The sequence below is a fragment of the Euwallacea fornicatus genome, chromosome 9 (genome assembly GCF_040115645.1).
Source record: "Euwallacea fornicatus isolate EFF26 chromosome 9, ASM4011564v1, whole genome shotgun sequence".
NCBI lineage: Eukaryota > Metazoa > Arthropoda > Insecta > Coleoptera > Curculionidae > Euwallacea > Euwallacea fornicatus.
This window is the reverse complement of record NC_089549.1, coordinates 622,970-644,985: the sequence shown is the minus strand read 5'-3', so window position 1 is coordinate 644,985 and position 22,016 is coordinate 622,970. Positions and strand designations below refer to the sequence as shown.

Here is a 22,016-nt window from a genome sequence, read left to right as displayed (position 1 = left end):
CAAAACAGTTAATGGAAGGAAGTTGCTTCATCGATTCCAGAAAATAATGCAATAAACATCTCTGCAATCGAAGCTTTAAACTAGAGATAATCTAAACAAATGGAAGACCGTTTCGCAGTGTCCGGAAATCAATTTCTGGAATAGAATTGACCAGCTCCACTGGCTGGTCCCATTCGAAATTTAAACAAAATAGTCACAAACCCCCTCCGTTTCATGGGAAGCGTTGCGAGAGGAACATTCTGTACGGTAGATATACAGGACCAAGCTCGCCGCTATGGACATGGAATTTTAGTGAGGGCAAGCAAGAGGCAATTAGGCGACTGACAGGTGCGAGAGAGACAGGCGACCGTCCTTGCCTCCCAGCAGTACGCCGTAATCCGGGGATGAATCACGTCACAAAAAGGGCTTTTTTTGTCAATTGATGGGTTTTAAAAGTATTATCTCTACTGCGGTGCCTGTAGGGGTAGAGCTACATCAAAATTTACTGTGGAATTTGTTCTCGAGGAACGCGTTCGAGTATCGGTCCACGCGCGTAATTTGCGCCCTCCAGAATCACATAGAACTACACCCCCCCTCGGATTAAGGCGTACTGCTTGCGAATCAACGTCGCCAGCCGATTGTAAACAATGGAAGGGGAAACGGTACAATGTCTCCCTCGCACCTGTCAATCGTCTATTTGCCTTTCGCTTGCTCTCGCTAAAACTCCACGTGCACAGCGGCGAAAAAGGTACTGTATATTTCATTTCCACCTCATGTAAAATCCGTAACGAACTCTATAGTTTGGAATATGAATAACACCAAGAAGCTTTGATGCAATTTAAACATCAGTTGTCAGGAATCACGAATTCAACCCTCGCTCTTGGAAAACCCCCTGTCGCTGAATTTAAATATAGGACCGTCGTAAACGGCTTTGAAACTTACACGGGCCCAGCTGAAAAACATGTGGGCAGTTAAAAATACGACCTTTTTCCAACTCTATACTTCAGTAAAAGTTACCTGCGGTAATGAATACATTAAAGAGGCCCCCCAGGCCCCTAGGAGCATCGCTTGGCCCCTCTTTCTAGCTACGTTCACTCTAAGAGGGTACATCACTGCAAAATATCGATCCAAGGAGATACAGACCAGAACGTTGCTGCTGAGGTACGGGCCCAGCGCCCTCATAAACTGGACAATCTTGCAGGTCGCGTTTCCGGCTATAAAACGTCCCGTCCATCTCCAGCCGACCTGTGAAGAGAACATTCTGATTAGGGCCCTTTGAAGGATCGGTTAACTTTAATACGGAAGAAGTTTCCGTGAATTCAATAGGGATTTTCCAGAGCGGTATGAAAAATTTCGTTTGGGGGTAGATAAACTTAAAAGTTTCCACGGGATAATGTAAACTTCGGATTGCACATGTTATCGAGTTTGAACGCCTTTAACCTGGATGATAATCTGGGCTGATGCCGTAGAATGGAAATTTTCGTAAAGTGGCTTAAAGTGTATTTCTTAAACATTATCTGGCTATAACTGGAAAGCTTCAATTCTCGGCAGTCTATCTGCACATTTCGCTTCTCCCCAAACTACGTAAATTAAATTTTATCTCCCTTCTCATTTAATTTTACGGATAATTACCTTTCCTTTGTAAAGCATTTGTGAACGATTATCGGCGTCCTTAACGACATTAAGTGAGTCGCCAATTACAGTTCAAAAAGCTTCGAAGTTTGATTAATTCGTGCTTATTTTCTTGTTGCTTCCCCAATTTATCAGCTCTTTGTTAGGGGAGTTTTCTTGTGTGAATTTCGAGTGTGACGGTACAGCTTTGAATGTTGCCAATTGAAGACGAGGGGAGGGCGAGACAGAAGGTCAGAAGGAGCAATTAAAATTCGGAAAAAAAGAAGATGCAAAGGAGAATATATTTTAAAAAAAAACGAAAATTCGGAGGGTGGGCGAGGGAACGAAGAGGGGAAACTGTGTCATGAACTTTGAACATAAAAAAAATTGATAATTAAAACTTTTTTGCTGGGAAAAGAATTGCGTAATGGATTTTAATTGAGAGCCAGAACAAGCAATTCCTAAAGAAAAATTTGTAACGAACCAAAATAATGAAACGCTAAATTTGAATTAAACCAAATTGGACTTCTGCGCCAAGAATTTGTTTTGCCAAAAACCTTTTAAGTGCGTTCAAAAAGCTCAGAAACTTTTAGGTCGAAGGGTTTCTAAACAGTGGCGTAGTTAGGCAGCATTTCAATATCCCAGACAGCGTACCTCCTAGATCCCCCGAGAATTGAAAAATTATCACTCTCCCTCACTGCGTTGACGAGATCACACCTGCAAGTAGCGTCGAGGGCATTTTTCAATTTGGAAAATTAATCGATTCATTCGACAGAAAGACCACAAGCGTGCGGGCCAACCATTTATGTACGATTTGATGAATTTTATCATAAAAAAAATTGAAACTCAATAATGTGTCCCGTTGCTACGCCAATGAAGCCGGGGGTCAAATAGGTAGAACTATTTTTCAATTAATGAAACTAATGGGTGGAAGGAGTGGTGAAAAAACCTGTGGTGCACCGATCGTGCCACAATACCCAATTTCATTGATTTTTCCATAATTTTTCTCTTCTTGAAAAAATCGCAAACCCGAAAACGCCAACGCTACGCCAATGAGATTTTGTGGCGTTGGAGTGTGCCTCAATTTGGAAAACTAATTGCCCGAAGTGATGGCAAATTTAGATAGAGACGTAGGGCTTATGAGTAATGCCTTACGCAATTTTAGCCATTTTGTCCCGATTGGACTTCAAACTCCATCGCTACGTGAATGAGATTATGGGTTAAAGTAGCCTTAACTGCAAAGAGGAAATGAGTGAGAAATGAATTTTGACTGTGAGCATCTTCGGATATATAGCAATGAATAAATTTCTCACCAGAAGGAAAACGTCAGTCTGGAAAGGAAGTTCATTTCACCGCGGTTTGAGAGCATCCGGTTGCATTGAAATGCAAACCGAATTGAGAAATATCGAGTTCACCTTCGCCTAGGGTGGCTTAAGAATTTTTAAAAGCATTTCCAAACCCCCTGTAGGCCGTTAATTGGCACTTGAGTTTAGAGGAATAAAAGAGCTTGATCATGTTTCACAGAGCTTTTATTTGTGACGGGTTGAATTTCCGTTTGCAACCGAAGAGATGGGAACTTTTCCGGATTTTTTGGTGTCTCACGTCAGAAAAACGGCAGAGTGAACTTAAGAAAAAAATTCTTCTCGAACTGCACTATCGAAGTTTTAATCAGGAGGGATGCAAGGGATGACGAAACGTGGATATTCCCAGTGTTACGAATTGTCCAAGTCAAACGTGCCAGGCAGTTTTATTCCATTTTTATACGTCAACTGGATTTCAATTAGCCTTAATTGGCAGAACTGCGTTCGCATATTGCGAATTTCCAGAAATCCATCAGAAATGGCACCGAAGATTTCCGTCGCAACACACACTACCAAATCTCCCTTTCGCGCATGCTTCATCTCCCCAAACGAAGTTTGGGTTTCCCCCAAAAACTTCCGCACCTTCCGAAATGAGAAATTCGATCCAGAAATAATTTTGGAAGTTCGCCTTTGACGCAAGCGCAACGACACCGACGATAATTCGTTCCCTTCGGAATAATCAAACTTTAATTACTCCATAGAGCTCGTTCTACACATCATTCCGTGCACTCCTTAAGGAGTTCCAGGCTGCTGGAGAAACGTCGACTTGAAATTGGCACATTTCTATTGTTGTTGTACACAGGAGGACGACTTCGGAATTCAATGAGCTGCTGCACAAAAAGACTTAATTCCAGGATAATTAACGCGAATTTGGAACCTCCATTCTACTGCAGTAAGTCGCGTGGACGCGCATCCGGATCAGCAGAGGGCAGGTAAATGAAAGAACTGTTACAACACTTAACAGCATATTCGTCAGTCGCCCGGTCGGCAAAGCAATCCATTAATTAACGTTTGAAAATTCATTAAAATGCAGATAGAATCAGGTGGAGAACTTCTGCGGTTTGAGACGTGTTGCGACGTTACTTTGATAATCACTAAATCCTCCGTTGGTTCAAATTGAGGAAGTTAAAACAGACATAATTGATGTCAAACGTAGGTTTAAACGAGAAACTTTACTCAATGGAGCAGTTTTTGAGGGTGACTTTAAGCTGGCAACAATTAACGCAGAAATATAATCAATTGGTCGAGGGAGACTTTAGGAGATGGAGCGATCTCTGATAGTAAATTAATTAACTTTCAGATGGATTCATCTACAAACAGTGGCGTAGACGAGCAGCGCTTACAGCCTGGAACAATCACCTTTACCAACACGGGAGAAATTTGTTTTTTTTTTATTGTTGCTCCCTGACTGGACCAATGTGGGATGAGCAGTCGTGTTGATCCAATCAACAGCCCAATCGCCTCTTTCTGGCACTCACTAAAGTCCATGTGGTCGGCGGCGGAGAGGGTCCTGGACGTCGCACAACAGAGATCCTCGAATTTTCTCCCCTCGTCTGATTAATTTCCCGTTGAAGTGGATAGTTAAAATAAAATTTCTCTGCCTCCAACTTTTTATGCTCACTAATTTGTTATATGAAAATTTCGGCCCAACGGCATACCCAAATCCCTTTCGTTCCTTCGTGGCGAGGAATTTTCGTACGAAATCCGCATTCTGCTCGGATTAAGCTCATATGAGCATTATAAGCATTTTTTTATCCAAAAATAAAATTGCTAAATTTAAGCAAAATTTCAGGTTTTTGTTCGTTTGTCGAACACTTGAGGCAGTTTTTTTTTTTGTAATATCAGTAGCGCACACTTGTGGGGCTTTGAACGGCTGCGCCCCACCACTCCAAAACGAATCAAGCCAAAGTGGCTAATCGATCGATTCACGTGTAGCCGAATGATTCAGTAACTCCTCGTGAATGGCATTAGCTCGGCACAAGAATTTGAGGAATAGTCCCCTTTGGTGATAATTTTCTGCCATTAGCTCCATTAAACCGATCCACGTGTTAACATAAAGGGCCGATTGCACACGGCAATACTACACTTTATTTCGCATTTCCTGACGGGGGTGTTGTCAAGAAAATAAAAGCCCAAGCTGGGGTGTGTGTAACAGGCAAGCTCGCACACCCCGAGTTTCAAACTGAATATCCGGAGGGTTTCACCGTTTATGAGATAAATGGGAGCCACGTTGAACGCGTTTATGAATTTTAGGAAAGACGTTTGAACGAGATAAAGCGGGGATATTTGTCTTGTCACTCAAATCTACCAGGGAGAAATGAAAAGGGTTTTCTAAAATTTTTCCCTTCTGGTATCTCGTCAGAGTCTTCTCTCGACTGTGTCACCGTGGAGGAAGGAAATTTACTGACAATACCTGAAGGAAAATTTTATCTCGAATGCATTGGTGCAGAAGGTCTATTTCTCTAAGTACAACTCCGCGAACGTCTCTTTCGTCGCGAGTTTCACTCAAACAATAAAGTTATAAATTTAGTTGTTCGGTTGCAATATATCAGAGATTAGTTTTCTCGAAGTTCATTGGCGTAGATGGTCTGCTCGGGGTGCGATTCATTTCTAATTATTTTGGACGTCGGAAAAGTGTTTTTTTGGTGTTTTCGCGTTTTCGTTTCGTGCGAATCGAGCTGAAAACTTAATCATTCAGGCACAATGCACGAAGAAGTATTTCATCCCAAATTTATTGATGCGGAAAGTTTGTTTGATTTGTATCAAGAGAGAACTGAGAATTTTCCTTTTGTGAAAAGGTCATTGCCGCTCTCCACTAAGCAATCGTGCTCTATGTAATCTTGATTATTTACACACAATATCTCAAAAAGTGCTCTTCTCAGAGTTCATTGGCGCAGCTCTGTTTTGGGGGTACTCATTTTTCTTTGAATATTACGCAACCATTTGGTTTAAAAAAATTATTATCTGTGCAGGTGCAAAATATTCGGGTTGGGAAAAATCTTTTTTTTTCATCTCCGCTCCGCCACTGTCTTCCAAGCGATCACGCTACAAACGTAGCCATTCATACATAACTCGGCGGAATATTGCTCTTATCGTTGATTGGCAAAGACGCCCCGGTTCGTCAATAGTGATTATCCAAAATTTTCGTTCTTGTGGGATCTAGTGAATGCACCTTCTAATGCAGTGTTCGGTGTAGTGTTACCCAATTGCGCCCCTGTTTATTGACGAATCAAGCGGATAATTTCACCATTTATTCATAACCCCTGAATAAAAGTGTCATTCAAAATTTATTGGCGCAGACGGTCTATTTGCTTCATGACACTTTTTAAAGAGCTTTTTTTCTGGCTAAAAAGCTGTTCCCTAGATCTTTAGGGCAGCTCCACCACGCCACTGTCTAGGCTGGAAATTTGACTACTCGTGGTCAACCCCCCTCCGATTTTCTTTTTCGGCGTTAGTCTCTCTCATTTCCCCTCTGTTGTGTTAAATATAGAATCGAACTGTCTCTGATCTATATGTCTATTAGATCGAATAGAGCAATTCCGCATTGATAAATGTCGCCATTCATCGAAGTAACATTGCTCTATGTCGCTCTTTAAAATGAATTCTGCTTCGAAATTTACTTTGATTCATCACGTGAAATTTGGATGCAAAACTAAATTATTTAATAAATTTATGCACAATACACACGTTACAAGGCTTGTAGGTCTATTGTAGAAAATAGTATGCGCTCGTTAAACAAATCCCTCAAAGATTTGAAAAAATTCCGAAGAAACATGACATGAATTGCAGGAAACAACTGCCCGAATTGAATCCGAATTTGAACATCTAGAAACGAGTGTTTCTAGACCTTCCAGGAAATGAGCGTTTCTAGATTTTCCAGGAAAACATAATATAATACGATGCAGTTTTGTATTCGACAAATTTATAATAAGGGTTCAAAAGCATATGTGCCGTCTCTGGAAGGGCCCTGAATAGTTGTCGAATAATTGGAGGGATTGGAAGCTCCCTTTCCATTTTACTTTGCCTGGAAACGATGTTATCTACCATACATCTGAATATAAACATTTTTCCTTTGTTCCAATAATAATTCTGAATTAATCTTCACTCAAAATATTGACAATAAATAAATAATAAATTTCGTAGAATTTAATTATCGAGATCACTTAGGCCTTGTATTTGCTTTAACCCTCTTTAAACCCTTTTTGTTTGTGAAAGGGTTACGGGGGAAAAATCCACAAAAACCGACGAATATTCCACGGATTACGAAAGCATTATGCGCAATTTACTCACCTCAATGGGGATCATCACAAAGGTCACAATCAAATCTGCAATGGCCAGGTGTCGGATCATCAACGAAATTCTGGATTTCCTGTGTCTGGATCGGAATAACGAAATAAACACAGTCAGGTTGCCAATCGCCGCAATTAGGAACAGAACCACATACACGAAGAAAAGTAAAATGTTCCGAACTGAGGGTACTTGGTTGATGGTCGGAACTGTGTCGTTCATTAAAAAATTATTAAAATTCAGGATGAACGTGTCATTGTAGCTACTGGAATTGCTCATTGTGAGGCTCAAGCTATTCACATTGTTTCGGAAAATGCTCTTCAGGAACTATCTGAAACAGAAAAGTCGAAAACAGATTTTCGTGCAGTAGCAGAACACGTTTCTCTAGGAACTAACTGCTTTACTTGCTGGGGAAAGCTTTATATGGAAATTTAGGAGTCGGATATTGTATATAGGCGTTTAAGTAGGAAAGAATACACTTTCTGGTTCGAGGATTGAAGGCGAGAGGTGAGAGAAATTGCTTAGTGAGTAGAATTTTCGGTTAATAGAGGAAACAAAACGCTGTGAACAAGATCATTGAAAGCCCGTTTGGCCTAGCTATGCGCAACATCTTCAACTGGATGTAGCTTTATTCAACCTGAACAGAACCATTTTATCCAGCTTTGACCTCGTCGAATTCGAACTACTTTTTCCAAATTCCCCCCAAATTAACAATTTTCTAGTTTTCAGCTTCGCCCATTAAGTCTAACTTATCCAGAATGATCCAAATTTATTCTATTTTGCGTCATTTTACTATTACTCAACTCCCCCAACTTTTTCTATCCTCCTCACGATTTGCTGTGATTGGGTTAGTTGTTCGAGTTAGCCTAACTTGGATAAGTGCGAATTACTGGAAATATATAAGATATCAAAAACCAATATGTCCCGTCGTGAGCAGTGACGTAGCATGTCTCGTTCAAGCTCGGTAAATCTCTAGAGCAATGGCGTTGAAAAAAAAACGAAAATCATCTGGGCGCGCCCCTGATTTGCACAGAATTAAAGTCTCTGAGAACCCAATGGTGCTTGAGGTCGATATCATGCCAAGAGCGTTGGAGTGACGTGATGTTCAAGTTTGATGAACGTTCAAACGTCAGTCTTCAAACATTCTATTTTTCGGAAAAATATCGTTCGATTTTCTGAAAACTCACTTTAGGTACATTGCACCAAGAGCAGTAGCGTAGCATATATTTTTATGATTCGAATTAACGAATTTTAGCCGTAAAATCGCAGTTTTTTCAAAAACGGGCTGTTCCTCCTACAAGTGATGGAAATAAAAAACGTGTATAAACGAGTTTGCTTTACCTAGTTATGTAGACGTTAGATAGGCCAATCTGTGGGTTGAAATCGGGCCTTATTTGTGTGACGTGGGCAGAGTGTAGGCGTAGAAAGTGTCAATTATGTGACTTAAAAGGGAAATTCTAACCAATAAAGGCGTTATTATGTGTTATTAGAGGAGTATGTACCTTAATGTGTCTTGCCCTTAAACCAAGTGTGAGCCCTACGAATTAATTTAATTAATTAATTAAAAGGGCCTATGTATCAATTGTTTACAGGTCTATTGTTTAACAAAATAATTCAATATCTGTTTACTACTTCCTATAAATTTAAATCCAACATCGGTCGTTAAGCGAAGACCTAAGAGTGATCAACTTCAGGTGGCCTGGATCGAGTAACTTCTATGATAATTAGCTAAAATAGAGTAAAGTGACGAGAGTCACTTGGAGCAGCTTCATGTGTGTATGTTTAAACCGGCCGTTGATTCAATGTGATTTAAAGCGGTTTAACCAGGAAGAAGAATTTAAAGCGGACTGGCGGAGTTCACCATGGTTCTGGATGTTTTATTTTGCCAATTTGAGCAAACCGCTTCAAATCCAGATTTTCTACAACATCGACAATAGAAAATTGTTTTTTTATTTACGTCTGGTCCTGACCGTGCACGTAACATTTTTCCAGACTGTTTCGCAACGTAACAGACTGAGCATGCATCCAGAACTGGTAAATGACTTACCGAACGTTAAAGGTCTGACAGGACCGTCTGGACGTGTAATTATGTTTTGAAAAAATCCTGATTTTCAAGCTTTCATATGTATTCGTCCGATTCAGCTCGGCCGTTAGAGATTGTCTTTGAGGGCCGCATAGCGTTAGTACGGCGTCAACGCCCTTTAAAAGTTGATTTTGGCCGTTTGTAGGATTCGGCACGTTCCCTAAATGGTCTTTCGGTTTTTTGTCTTTTGGGGAATTTTCAAACTCTGTCAGCTAAATTATTTTGCGGCAATTTAACTTGTATTATTAGGGCCCGAAAACGAATTTCGATTCGTATGAAAAATAAATCATTTTTAATACGTTATAGCTACTGATAAATGTCAGTTTTCAATTAAAATTGACTACGTAAAAACATTTAGCAAGCGCCTCGACTTGATCCCTCGAAGCCCTCCCCCAATACGAGTCCCCCCTAATAAATGGGCTTTAAGTGTCGCAATTTACGATTCAAGGGCCCGTTTTACATCTTTTGAACGTTGCAGGAGAGTATTTTTAATAAAAACTGAATTAAATTGTTTTTACAATGGAGACGCGAGTGCGCTAATCGAGGCTCAGACAGGTAATCAAGTTGTCCGAATCGAATTATCTTCAACTGAAGTGGGGCATAAACCTTTGGATCCGTCAAATCAGTTAAGAAAATCTTTTTCCTTTGTGAGGATTGAGGGGCCCGTGACGTTTTGGTTTCCGTCAGTTTGCACTCCGGATCGGAAACTCAACACAAATGCTAAAATTCAATTCGTTCGTTCAGCATTTCTGTTCTAAAAATCGAAAATAAGGCGAACACCTCTTTTTTGCTTTTGACGATTGAGAGGTCAGCGACGGTTAACTTTCAGCTAATTTGAGCTCCAGAATGCACTAAAAGAGTTGCAAATGCAAAGAACATTTTACATGGTGAAAAAAAAACACTTTTTTGGCTTTCAATCGGCACCCTGAAGGTGTTTCTACTTTCAATTTGTTCTTTTTAGCCCCTTTGTGTTGAATTCGAAAAAAGTGAGGACAAAGCTGGAAATGATTAAATTCCACTACGTTAGCTTCTCTATTGTTCCCGTCCGTGGCAGATAACAAACGCGGATATTGGCCGAAAACAACGTCTCTGAGGGGGGATTTTCATGCTTTTTGCAATAAAAGTCTACTCCCTCAAAATTAAACCAATATACAGTAACAAAATGGATTCTGTGAGAGAGACAAAGACCATTCGTATGTCGGGCAGTGCGTTCGCCACATCTGGACACAACCATTGGCACAGAGAAAAACGGGGAAAAACAAAGTTTTCGTTCAGCGGCACCAGTGCGTCTTTGTCTAGAGGGTTTTCATGAAGGTAAGTTTGCGATAGTTCGTATTAGGGAAATCACACGTAAAAAGCTCTTTGTTTTAGCCTGAAAGACCCTTGTTTCTGCCTTGAAAGGAAAAGAGCATCGTTTTCTCATTACCTCTTCTTATAACTTTATTCGCAATAAATGGAGATGACTGAGGGTGAGCGACTCTTCAATTGTTCCATGTAAGAAGAATTTCAAACTTTGCAGACATAACATCTTCAAGTTCTGATGAGTTTCTCCAGCACATCGTGATATTCCTAATTACACCGTGAGAATGTGGATGCAGGAAAAGTGTCCAAAACTTTTCACGGTAATATGAATAACGATCGGAAATAAGGGGGCTTCGGGAAATGGGAAATTGCTAACGATTTGTTTTCGCGCCGCGTAGCCTCTACATTGCGTCCACAAAAACATTATAAATTTGACTACGGCAAATAACTTTCTACCATCCGAACCTCCTGTTACCACCTCTTCTCCATTGCAAATCCTCAAAGACGGACCTTTTGATGACTTTCAACATACGTTTATTATTAAAGATTTATGAGGACGGCATGCTCTGATCGAATTTCGGATATTCCTGATTGCGTAATCCGCTTTAATCTAACCCCAAACCGGATTTTGGCGTAGTATTGGGGTAATTTACCTGAACCTTGGTATATGTATATAATGCCATCAAGGGGTCTTCTTGAATTTCATATCTATTCCAAAGATGTGTCACGTATTGGGTTTCGATCAAACACAACTCAAAACTACCAAAAGAGGGTTTGTAATCAAAATTAACGGGTTGTGAATTTTAATGGGGGCGTTAATGGAAAGTGCATATTTTAGAATTTTAACACCCTTTTCAGCTGAAGAAATCGGCGTGGTCGAGTTAAAATTGAGTTTCGCCCAACAGAAGCGATATTTTTCTAAACTTCGACACCGGGCATCTTTCCTCCCTCTACACCCTTTTTCATCACATACGAACTAGAGAAATATACGTTTAAATTTGTCCCGTCCGTTGAGGAAACACTCTGTACAGACGCACGTGGCATGTGTTAATTCACATGTCCACACCGTGCCTATTCGGTGTACAATTAGAAAACATTCACATGCGGCAAATTGCACTCATTTGTGTCCTAATTTTACAGGCTTTAATGCAAAACAACGCTAAAATACTTAACCATGCGAAACCGCACCCTCAGCTCAACGCCCGTTTCGGCGTTATACGTTGCTCCCCACGTACAAATATTCAAGTTATTTTGAAGAATCCGGACGAGATTGAATCGGAGAATCGAGAAGAGTTCACGGACATTAATTGCAGGACGTTCATTAATTCGTAATTGTGTTTTACAATAAATAAATAAGAAAATTCCCTTTTGCGCGACAAATCCACAGAACTAGAAAGGTCACAATCGAAACTTAAAAATAAAGTCCTGGAAATAAATATTATAGAAAATCTCTCAGGCGCGACAGCCGTCTCTCTTTGAAAACTCTTCGTAACTCTCATAAAAAATATATTAAAGTGTTTTTTTTTATCACAAGGAAAATCTTCGAAAGACCCTCCTGCGACCCTGATGTCCTGTCGACCGAGTAGTGCGGACATTAATTCACCGAGGCTCCTACACACTAAAGACCCCCTCTCCCCCTTCGCCGACCTCGGAACTGTCCTTCAGGGACACACCGCCAGCGTCGAAGAAGATTTTTTCCTTTTACCGGTCCTCAGTTGTTGCCTCCTTGACCTTTCTGTGGCCTTTGACGCATATTGGCCCGAGGGCGGGGAGTGTCTTTTCGCGACGATGCGCAGGTCATCCTTCACCTGAGGTCGGTCACCCATGTTTTTGCTTCCTGATCACGCCCGACGTCGTTCTAGTCCGGTGATCGCATGAAAACCGGCGGACGAACGTGGTACGTGGCTAACTGTACTAAAAGCGCTAAAAGGTATATTTAGGCATGAAAACCATACGAGTGACCGGTGCTGTGAATTTCCTTTCAAGAGCCGTTGCAATGGAAAGAACCGCGCCATTGTGAACACCGCAAAAAGCTCCGAATAATATATTCACCGATGTGTCAAAAAACTCGCCTAAGTTCCGCAATGCCTTCAAAGATGGCGCCATGTCGTGACGTACATATTTCCGAATTCATTCTCCATTTTATTAGAAATCAATAAAACACGCACAAATTTTAGTTTTAAATCACGGTTCTCGATATTTTGGGTTTTGTAGGCTTGAGGGAAGGTGTACTCAAAGAGGACACCCCAAAGCGGCCCATTCATTTTTTGTTCAGTCGTTTCAATCCGTTGCATCCAGGAAGCTTCCGTCGAGGAAAAAAATTTAATATGAAAATCCAGGAAGTGATCAAATACTTCCAAATTTACTTTAAGAGTTGTGAGATCTGCCCAAATATTGGTAATTGAAAGTTAGATTTGCCGCTCTCCAAAGTTTTGTTAGAGTTCGGAAACATTCTCTTCAGTGTTCGGTTGATTTAAGCTGCGTGAGGGTTTATCCCATCTTTGAAAAAAATTACAAGTAAAATTTCATTCTAAAGCGATGACCAAGGGCCACCTCCTTCGCATGTCATAAAATTCCCTAATTTACGTCTGGACCAAACCGATATTGCACGTAGGGACCTGGAAAAGCCCGTTTTGGTGCACACATAGACATGCAGAGGCAGTAATTTGATGCTTCAGAGTGTTAATCCCCCAACAGCAAAGGCCACGCTTATTAGTCCTTAATAAATCTGTTCTTTTCTGTGGCGATCAATGTGTGATCGAGGAGGAAAAGTGGTTGCACTCGTGAGTTTTTGGAGGTACGCGGGAGATGGAGGACTTACCGTCTTAAACGTTTTCGATGTTATTGTCGTTCGATCTACGGTCGACCAAATCTAGTCTATTTTAAATAGACGAATGGATAATCTTGTTTTTTTGTTAAATTTCTTCTGCTAATTACACAAAACACTCCGCAATGTCTCTGAATAATTAGAAATTCTCATGCAATAAAGGTATTAATGTGAAACTTTAAGCAATGAAAGTTCCTAATTAATTTTCTAATTTAATTTTTAACGAAGTTCTCGAAACTTGTAAATCCATTTATGCAACGCACTGCAAGATCGTGTCGTTGGTGTGACCGTGATCGTGTGTTTCAATCTTGAATGTCTTAAAGTTTTTTCCTTTACATAATCTATGGAAAACCAGGCTTCGGGAGGCCATAAATCACGATTTTGCATCACAGGTATAAATTATATATCTCACATCATGAATCCTCCGAAATGGAACACGATATATCATTTCGTTTGATTGTGTGCGATTTTTTTACCGCGGAAATCGAAAGATCTAATACAACCACAAGTGCAAAGTCTATAGGCACACCAGGTGGAATTTTAAACGGTCATTTCCTTTCACAAGAACTGACTAAATTCTATGAAAAAAAGCGTTTAAGCTTTTATGGAAATTATGCGAAATTACACGCTGCAGTTTTTCTTTTATATATATGAAAATTGTATTTTAAGTCGAAATTATATTGGATAAGCTTTTTCCTATTTTCCGCATTTTTGGAATATTTTCTTATTCAAACTTTCCATTTAAAATTACAATTTATCCTCAGAAAGGGTTTTTATTGAATATCTTTGACGGTTATAAACGACATTCCAATAATAAAACCGCAAAATACTTGGAAACTCGTGGAATGTTCTCTATTATCGCTCTAAACGTCATTGGTGAGAAACCACTTTTCATTATTAATGAGTTTATCATGTTCGAATTTGTTTTGTCTCCATTTCTTGCGTATTCCTCAACACTGTGCGATACTGCGTCGTAATTTGAGCACAGAGGAAATAACAAGCAAAAAGACAAGGCAGAGAGGGAATTTGGCCTAATTTGTTCCTATTAATTTTTTTAGGGAACCCCTTTACGAAGACATCAAAGACGCAAAAAGTTCCTTTGCAGGATCAGTTTTTGATTGAAGCGCAATATACAGGGTATATCCCAAAAACGCACGAAGCAAATTTAAGGGGATACGCTTCGGGTCGAAATAAGAAGGAAAGTTTCTATGGACACGTGTCCACAACCGCCCAATTTCCGACACGTAGGTGGTTGAAAGAACAATCTTGGCGCTTCGGAAAGCGTTCGGCAGTCCGCCCCTGGAAGGGGGACGAACTGCAAAATGTCCGTAAATTATGACTTAACACAAAACAAAAATTAAATCATTCGAAGCGTTTTGTGAAAAATAATAAAAAACCGTTCGTTTTTCGAAATTTCTGGATTCTATATTTTGGAAACGAAGCAATCACATCCGCACGTTTGTAAGAATCGAATTTCGTGTTGCAGCCCAAGGAATGTCCCGTTAGGTTTGCGTTGCACGCTTAGGTAACCCCCAGTATATTCCACGTAGACTGTCTAGAAATTCGAGCAGTGTTTTGATCAAAATAAACATTAATCGAAATCCTAAAACTCTGCGGCCGTTCCCATTATCCTGAAAGGCAACTGTTGCCTCAAAATCACAAAAAAAGCTATAATTGATTGTGCCGTTCGGCAAACTTGGAATCGATTCTCGGTTATATTTCGATCAGAAGTTTGGTTAAAACCAATTAACGAACGGCAACAGCAAACGGAAAGTTTTTGCCGAATTCGCCGAACTTTCCTCCTGTCTTACTTTTTTTTGGGTCAAGTTAGTGTGCCAAGTGAGGACAATACACTTCTGGGTTATAAGCAATCTTTGATGGTTTAGGAAAAAATTCGTTTTATTCAAAGAACGTGACATGAATATGGTGAAAAAGTTTAATTTAAATCGATAGTTTGACACGTATCGGTCATAATGGAGGTCATTAACTCGATTATGTTTTCGCTATATTGCTTTTTAATTAAAATGTTGTGAGACACTTTATGATCGAGTAATTTCAGTTCTATCGATGTCCCATAATAGAAAATTCAAATAAGTTTTGTACGTTTAAAAGGGATTTTTCATTTTCCCGCCGAAACAAAAACTTAACGAGGGTCGTCATCCAGGTCCCGAGTGAAAAGTTTATGTCATTTTCAGTTAATTTTGAATGAGCTTCATATGCAATTGGCAATAAAGGCTGAGCACCGAAACGGCCAGAGCGTGCCTCACCGTTATAGAAACATTTTCCGACCGCGAAAATGTATTTATGAAAAATGTCCTGATTTCGTTATTGGACATTTTTCTTTTTGAAGGGCCAAAACTAAAATTTAACACTGTGTAAGCATATAAATCCTCTTTTTTCTGCTATCTAGAGTAATAAAAGTTGCACCACGCCAGAGTTGGAAGAATTGATGACCATCCAACAAATTACCATTTTAATGCAAAAATCTGAAATAACAGTTGCACGTGCCCTTTTGCCGAAAATTGAGGGCTGGAATTATTGCACGGCATTTCTCCTCAAACATATTGCCCTTTTCGTTGCTTTGTTTAATTTGCTAAAGGCCAGAGAATTAAAAAAATTTTCCAGCGAATCCTGTTGTTGCTTCAGAATTACATTTCGCCTCTGTTGCGGGCGTTATTTTATACCTCTTTTGTTTAAAAAAAAAAAAAAAAAAATTGTTTGTCTACCCCAAAAGATATAAGGAAAACCCATATTACTTCTCAACACCATGCACATAATAGAAAACACTTGCAACTTGAAGCTTTAATAAAGAGCTTACACCCAGTAACTTAATGGTTTAAGCTCGAAACTTCATTCAGCAAAATTGTCGCTTAGATCGGCTTTAGGAAGATTAACACTGCGTTAAACAAAATTGTTAGTCACTGTGGATTTCCCAATTAAATAACGTGTCCTGGACATGAAAATGTGCGAAAACAGTAAACCAATTTCACCCGCTTTGCTATGCGATCGGGCTTTGCATCAATCGAACCTGATTTTTCTCCATTACACGTCGTCCCAAATCCCGAAATATCACCAGGATCCAGCAGAAGTTATCCCTCAAAAACAAAATCAACAAGTCTCTTGTCTGCTGAAGGTTTAATCACGCTTTTTCCAGGGGATTTAAATGGGATTCACTCGTGTTTAGGGTAATAAGGAGTCGTCTGAAGGCCCGAAATGTCTGTATTTACACTTGGACATTTTTTCGAAAACTCTCGGCCTTCGTGGCTCCATATAAATAAGCGGACTCTTTCGATTAGGACACTCCAGAAAGTTCAATCTGGTTACGTCCAATTTCATTCCACTTTCAGTTATCACTGTCGAATGAGATAATTCTGATTTTTCAAATTTATTTTTAGCTTTCCATAGTTAAGAAATTTGACCCCTTGAAGCTCTACGGGGTAACGCATTTCTGGTACTCTAAATCGAAATATGTCGGTTTAATCCAATATGAGAATCACGTAGAGTAGTAAACAACAAAAGTGCTCTATTCGAACTTTATGCTTGAAATTGTAACTTTTAAGGACCATCCATTAAAAAGGTTTAAAGAGGTCAGGTCTGAAAGGAATTAGCCAGCAAATGGAAGTTTTGCAACTGAATTTAGCTGCTATTAAAATTCCCTAGCATTTTAAGCATAAAAATTATTCAAATACGTTGAGCTTGAGTAAAAAGAAAATTCATTGTAGAAATGCTTCGTTGTCACTGAGTACATACGCACGCAGATATTTAATAAGCACCACGAGACGAAGGAAAAATGTCTTCTCCAGAGAAGAGGAGAAGAGGAAATTTGGCTTCAAAATTCCGCATTTCCTCCACACGCATTTGCGCAAAAACAGTGCCATCAAATTTATTATGCCGAGGATGTTTGGCAAACATGTACATATGTTCCCGCACAATTCCGCTTTATACATATATATACGTATATATACGAAAAAAACAAAAAAAATTTTTTTTGGAATTTTTTTCCTGGAAGCGTCACCCATTGGAATTCCAGAACAATTTTCTTCGAATAAGGTCCAATTAACAATTCTCGAATTCGGAACGTGAACCGCCGATTTGTCGGTGTAATTTATATAGTTCATGTTAGTTGAATATGGATTAACAATGTTGGGGCGCCACTTGGGGAACGGAAAGTTGAGGAACTTAGGTTCAAAAAATTTAAGGGGATTTGGGTGTTCAAAGTCAAATTTTAATTGCCTGAAAGTGGCCGAAAACGATAATTAATTAGAGTATTAAAGATTGAGAACCCATTTTAAACATCCAGACTCGGGAGAGTCACCACTGCGTTGTTACGTGGGGTGATGCGGAGCGGGAGATCTCTATCTAATATCGCAGCCCGTACAATCTCGAAACGTGCAACGAACGAGATTTTCGAATTGAGAAAGAACAGAAAATTTGAAAAACATCAAGAATAACCTGAATCTACTTTGTTTCGTTTTTTTTTTTTTTAATAAAATAGAAAATTTTAATTTTATTGAGCGAACAAGGGTAGGAATGTCCCAATAAAGTTCGTTTTTACACGCATTTCCAGATACATTTTTTCGAAATTTTAATCTTTCTCATTGCCTGGAGCGTACTCACCGCAGAAAAAGACGAAACGATAGGACGTGACGACTTTTAAATCAGATTTCATATTTATCTTAGGAACGCGTTCCATAAATTGCCATTACCGTTCGCCTCATTACGCTTTTTAATATGCATTTTACTACATGTCCGGGTCTCTTTCTCTTGCATTACGAGACCTGAAAAACGGTTTCGAACATACAGTGCGACCCATTTGTTTTGGGGCCAGTCTGTAAAATATTTATTGATCGAGGGATTTAGCCCGGATTTTATTTTAATTATGGAGCTTGATCAACTGCGCATATTCACCAAGAACGGCCTGGTCGACATAAAATTCAAGGCCCACTATGACAGTTTCTAGGAGTGACATCTTAATAAATCGTATTGGCGATTTGTTTAGAAAAATTCTGTGCCCGCCACTGGATCGGCCACCCCTCAAAACGGGCCCGTACAAAATTTTGTGGAAAAATTTCGAGCGATAACGATTTTGCGGAAGAAATAAAACTGCGCCCTCAGTAGTTATTTATTTTGATAAATTCGTAGTGGGCTATGGAGAACAAGTGAAGCGTTTAACTGTCAAACAAACGCAACAAACATCAACGTCGATATCAGAACTTGTTTGTACTTAATACAAACTCAATTATTAATCGTGATAATTATGGAAAATTTAAGTGTGAGAGAAAAAACAGGAATTGTTCGTCTTGTCGGCGACAACGTGCGCTCGACAGCCGAAGCTGCGGCAGAATTCAACATCGGACATCCAGGTGGACCGGTAAAGCCGTGATAACGAGGCAAAATGGACGTCGTGGACTCTTCCTAAGTAACAACCAAATCTGCAATATTCCAACGACAATCCCTGAATAGTGTCAGAATGGCGAGTTTGGGCCTTAATATACCCAGACGAAGTACAAGAAGATGTAAGTAAGTACCCAGTGTGCATTTTTAATTCCTTTACAACGTCGTTATTACTCAAAATTTTTCATTGAAATTTTGTACAAGCCCGTCTCGAGGAATGGCCAATCCAGTGGCGTGCACAGGTTTTTTCTTAAAAAATCGCTAATATCGTTTATTAAAATTTCGCTCTTGGAGACTGTCATAGTAGGCCTTGAATTTCATGTCAACGAGGCCATTTTCGATGAAAATATCGATCAAACTCTACAATTTAAAAGAAATCCGGGCTAAATCGCCAATCAATAAACTTTTCACATACTGACCCCAAAACAAACGGGTCACCCTGTATAAGAACTTCACATAAAATGCTAATAGTGTCCCTCGAGCAGTACAAACTCCTTTTCTGGTATTGAATATTTCCAAAAAATTACATATGTCTCATACATGAATCTTTGTAGCGGAAAAATGATGTGGATTTTTCTTCTATGCGTACGAGATAGATAACTTCGTTGGGACTTTTTCTGGACGTGTGGGATGGGGGGATTAATTCAATGTTTGCCAAGCAAAACAGCGATGGAATTTCAATACCTTTTAATCGCAGAAAAAACAGTTATCAAAGGGGTTAATTAAATTTTGATTCGGGAAATAATTAGATTTTGACCTGAACAAGTTTGTTTCCAGACAAACCTGCCACAGGCAAACTACAATAATACAGTACGACCTTTCCGAAGCACCTCCATTAGGGTTCTAGATAAATTGATTTAGAGAGGGGCCAACTTCAAACTGTATTTAATCTGTGCTAATGGCTTCAAGGCAAACACCAATGTTTGACGAATTAAACGGGAATGGTTCGAGACATCTTGAACCGAGTTACTTAGATGTATGGGGAAAGGATTTACCGCTAGTCGATAGTAAAAATAGCTTCTGACAACTTCTGTAGATAAATTTCCTTAAACCTCCATGCGAAACTTGTTAGTTTCCCTACTATTTTTAGGACGAATTCAGGTTAATGGTGGCACAAAGCAAGTTATAAAAACGATTAACCTTTAGACAATGATTGGTTAATGACTGTTTATTATTGCTAGATCAATTTAATAACGAAACTACTATTACCGCACTAGTACCGTATTATGGTATTTACGAAATTAACTGCCCTTAATGGAGGCTAGTTCCTCGAAAAATTTTTATAAAAGTTTGAGCTCAAAGTTTTTCCATTGGTATATTTAAATCAATGATTCATCACTGTGCTCAAATCAATAAACCTTGAGAAAAAAAACTTAATTAATCGACCCTCTGTGATACGCCCTTGGATACTGATGTTTGCGCCAGATTGAATTTCTTTTATTGAGTCTTAATTAGTGTGAAGTTTCTTTTACTAATAAATAACAACTTCGGTTAGCTTGAACTACTGGCAATTTACGCCAAATGAGTTAATCGCAGATACGTAAATTGAAATTTTGAAAAAATGGCCCATCTACCATGTTCCGTTCCGATTAAAGCTGATTCTTCCCCTGGATTTCTTCTTATGAACGAATGCGCCTCGTGCCATGAATTCTAATTTCCATCAATTCAACTGAAGTTAACAAAACATTTAATAATGGGATTTAATATTAAAAAACAGTTTATGAGCTATATCGATGTTGCTTTCATGTGAATAATTCAATGATACCGTCTGAATGGATTCGCATTTGCTCATTAGCTTCATGATTCTATATAATTAATATGGTATTATCAAATGTTATAACAAATATTTTTTCCCGGGGGGAAATGTTGTTTCTGCGTACACAGTTTCCCCCCAAATCGCTTAGGCCTATCTCGGAGTAATTTACGATAATGTTACTTTTCGTTTCAGGTTTTTACGCGTTTTCCCGAAGACCCACTTGGAAAGAAACGTTTGCAATTTTCTTGTCGAAAATCGTATAATAAATTAATTCCTCGACGAGGGGAATTATTTAAATTAGAAAGTTATTTCCCCAGAGATTAAACATTAAGTCATTCAATATCGCTTATTATCTCCATTTTTTCTCAAAATTTTCTCTTGATCGCTTATTAATTCAACATAATCCAAAAATTTAGAAAAGGTGTTGTGAAAGGTATTGCCCACGACTTGATTCGCTTGATTTAATTATGAATAGCCGACGCCCAACTTTGCAAAATGCAGAACCAAACGATTGAATATGAATCGGATTTAGAGCTTTAATGGTCGCTTAAATCAATTAAGCCCGGTTTAATTGATTACATGCGGATAAAAGGCGAAAATCCATGATACGTTGGCACATTAAGGCATTTCTTGCCTGCCAATTTCTTCATCACTTTAATGTAGGATCCAGCAGTCAAATCAACCGCCCTGTACATAGTTTTTAATTGTATTGCATGGCGTATTCTGATTAGGTCGAGACTCTATCGGAAAGGTGATAGATTGTAAGTAGAGTTAGGGTTAAGTTACTGTTAAGGAGATGACGTACCCCTTCGACACTCGGGTTGGTGCGTGCGAGAATTCCCACCGAGTTACTTTGTCGGCATCGGTATTACTTATGATAAGCTTTGTCGGCCCTTATGATGCAGACGCAACTACCGCCGACGAAGGACTTCTTATCGGCTTCACCACCATGATCCAATGCGGCGGGTAGTGCACACGGTGCCGGGGGCATCCCCAACTGGGGTACGCACATGGTGCGCCGCCAGAGAGTTTGGTATTTAACACTTTCCCGAGCACGGGGAATTCCTATTCTATTCCAACTCCGATTCCTGCAGATATTCTATTCGATTTCAGAGTGAAAAAAAAAGCAGCGTCCACTCTCGTAAACACGGCTTTAAATTGTGCCCTAGAGTAACGAAATAAAAACCTAAATAAATGGGGGAGAAGAAGAGTTTTCCCGACCCCCCAAAGATTCCCTAATTATTCTCTTGGTATATTCGAAGAATTTGCTCATTTCTCTATGCACACAAACTCGATGTAGGTATGCTATTGATTAAGTTCCACTGCCACGACAATAAGGAAAATTAATAACATGACGCTGACATTTCACATATCCAATTAATGGAAAATATTTTTATTGAATAAATCAGAGTAGGT

The 22,016-nt window shown here is 39.4% G+C and overlaps 1 protein-coding gene across 3 annotated transcripts in view; it reads right to left on the bottom strand.

Moving 5' to 3' along the window:
- Positions 1-22,016, bottom strand: part of LOC136341236 (adipokinetic hormone/corazonin-related peptide receptor variant I-like) — a 43,043-nt gene that overhangs the window by 4,976 nt on the left and 16,051 nt on the right. For all 3 annotated transcript variants that reach the window (XR_010732463.1, XR_010732462.1, XM_066285992.1), the window contains exons 2-3: positions 7,242-7,569; positions 997-1,224 (exon numbers count right to left, since the gene is read on the bottom strand). Coding sequence is in view for 1 of the 3 variants with exons in the window: in XM_066285992.1 (XP_066142089.1) it covers positions 997-1,224; positions 7,242-7,517 (504 nt within the window). In the remaining 2 variants the exon portion in view is untranslated. The remainder of the gene's footprint in view (positions 1-996; positions 1,225-7,241; positions 7,570-22,016) is intronic.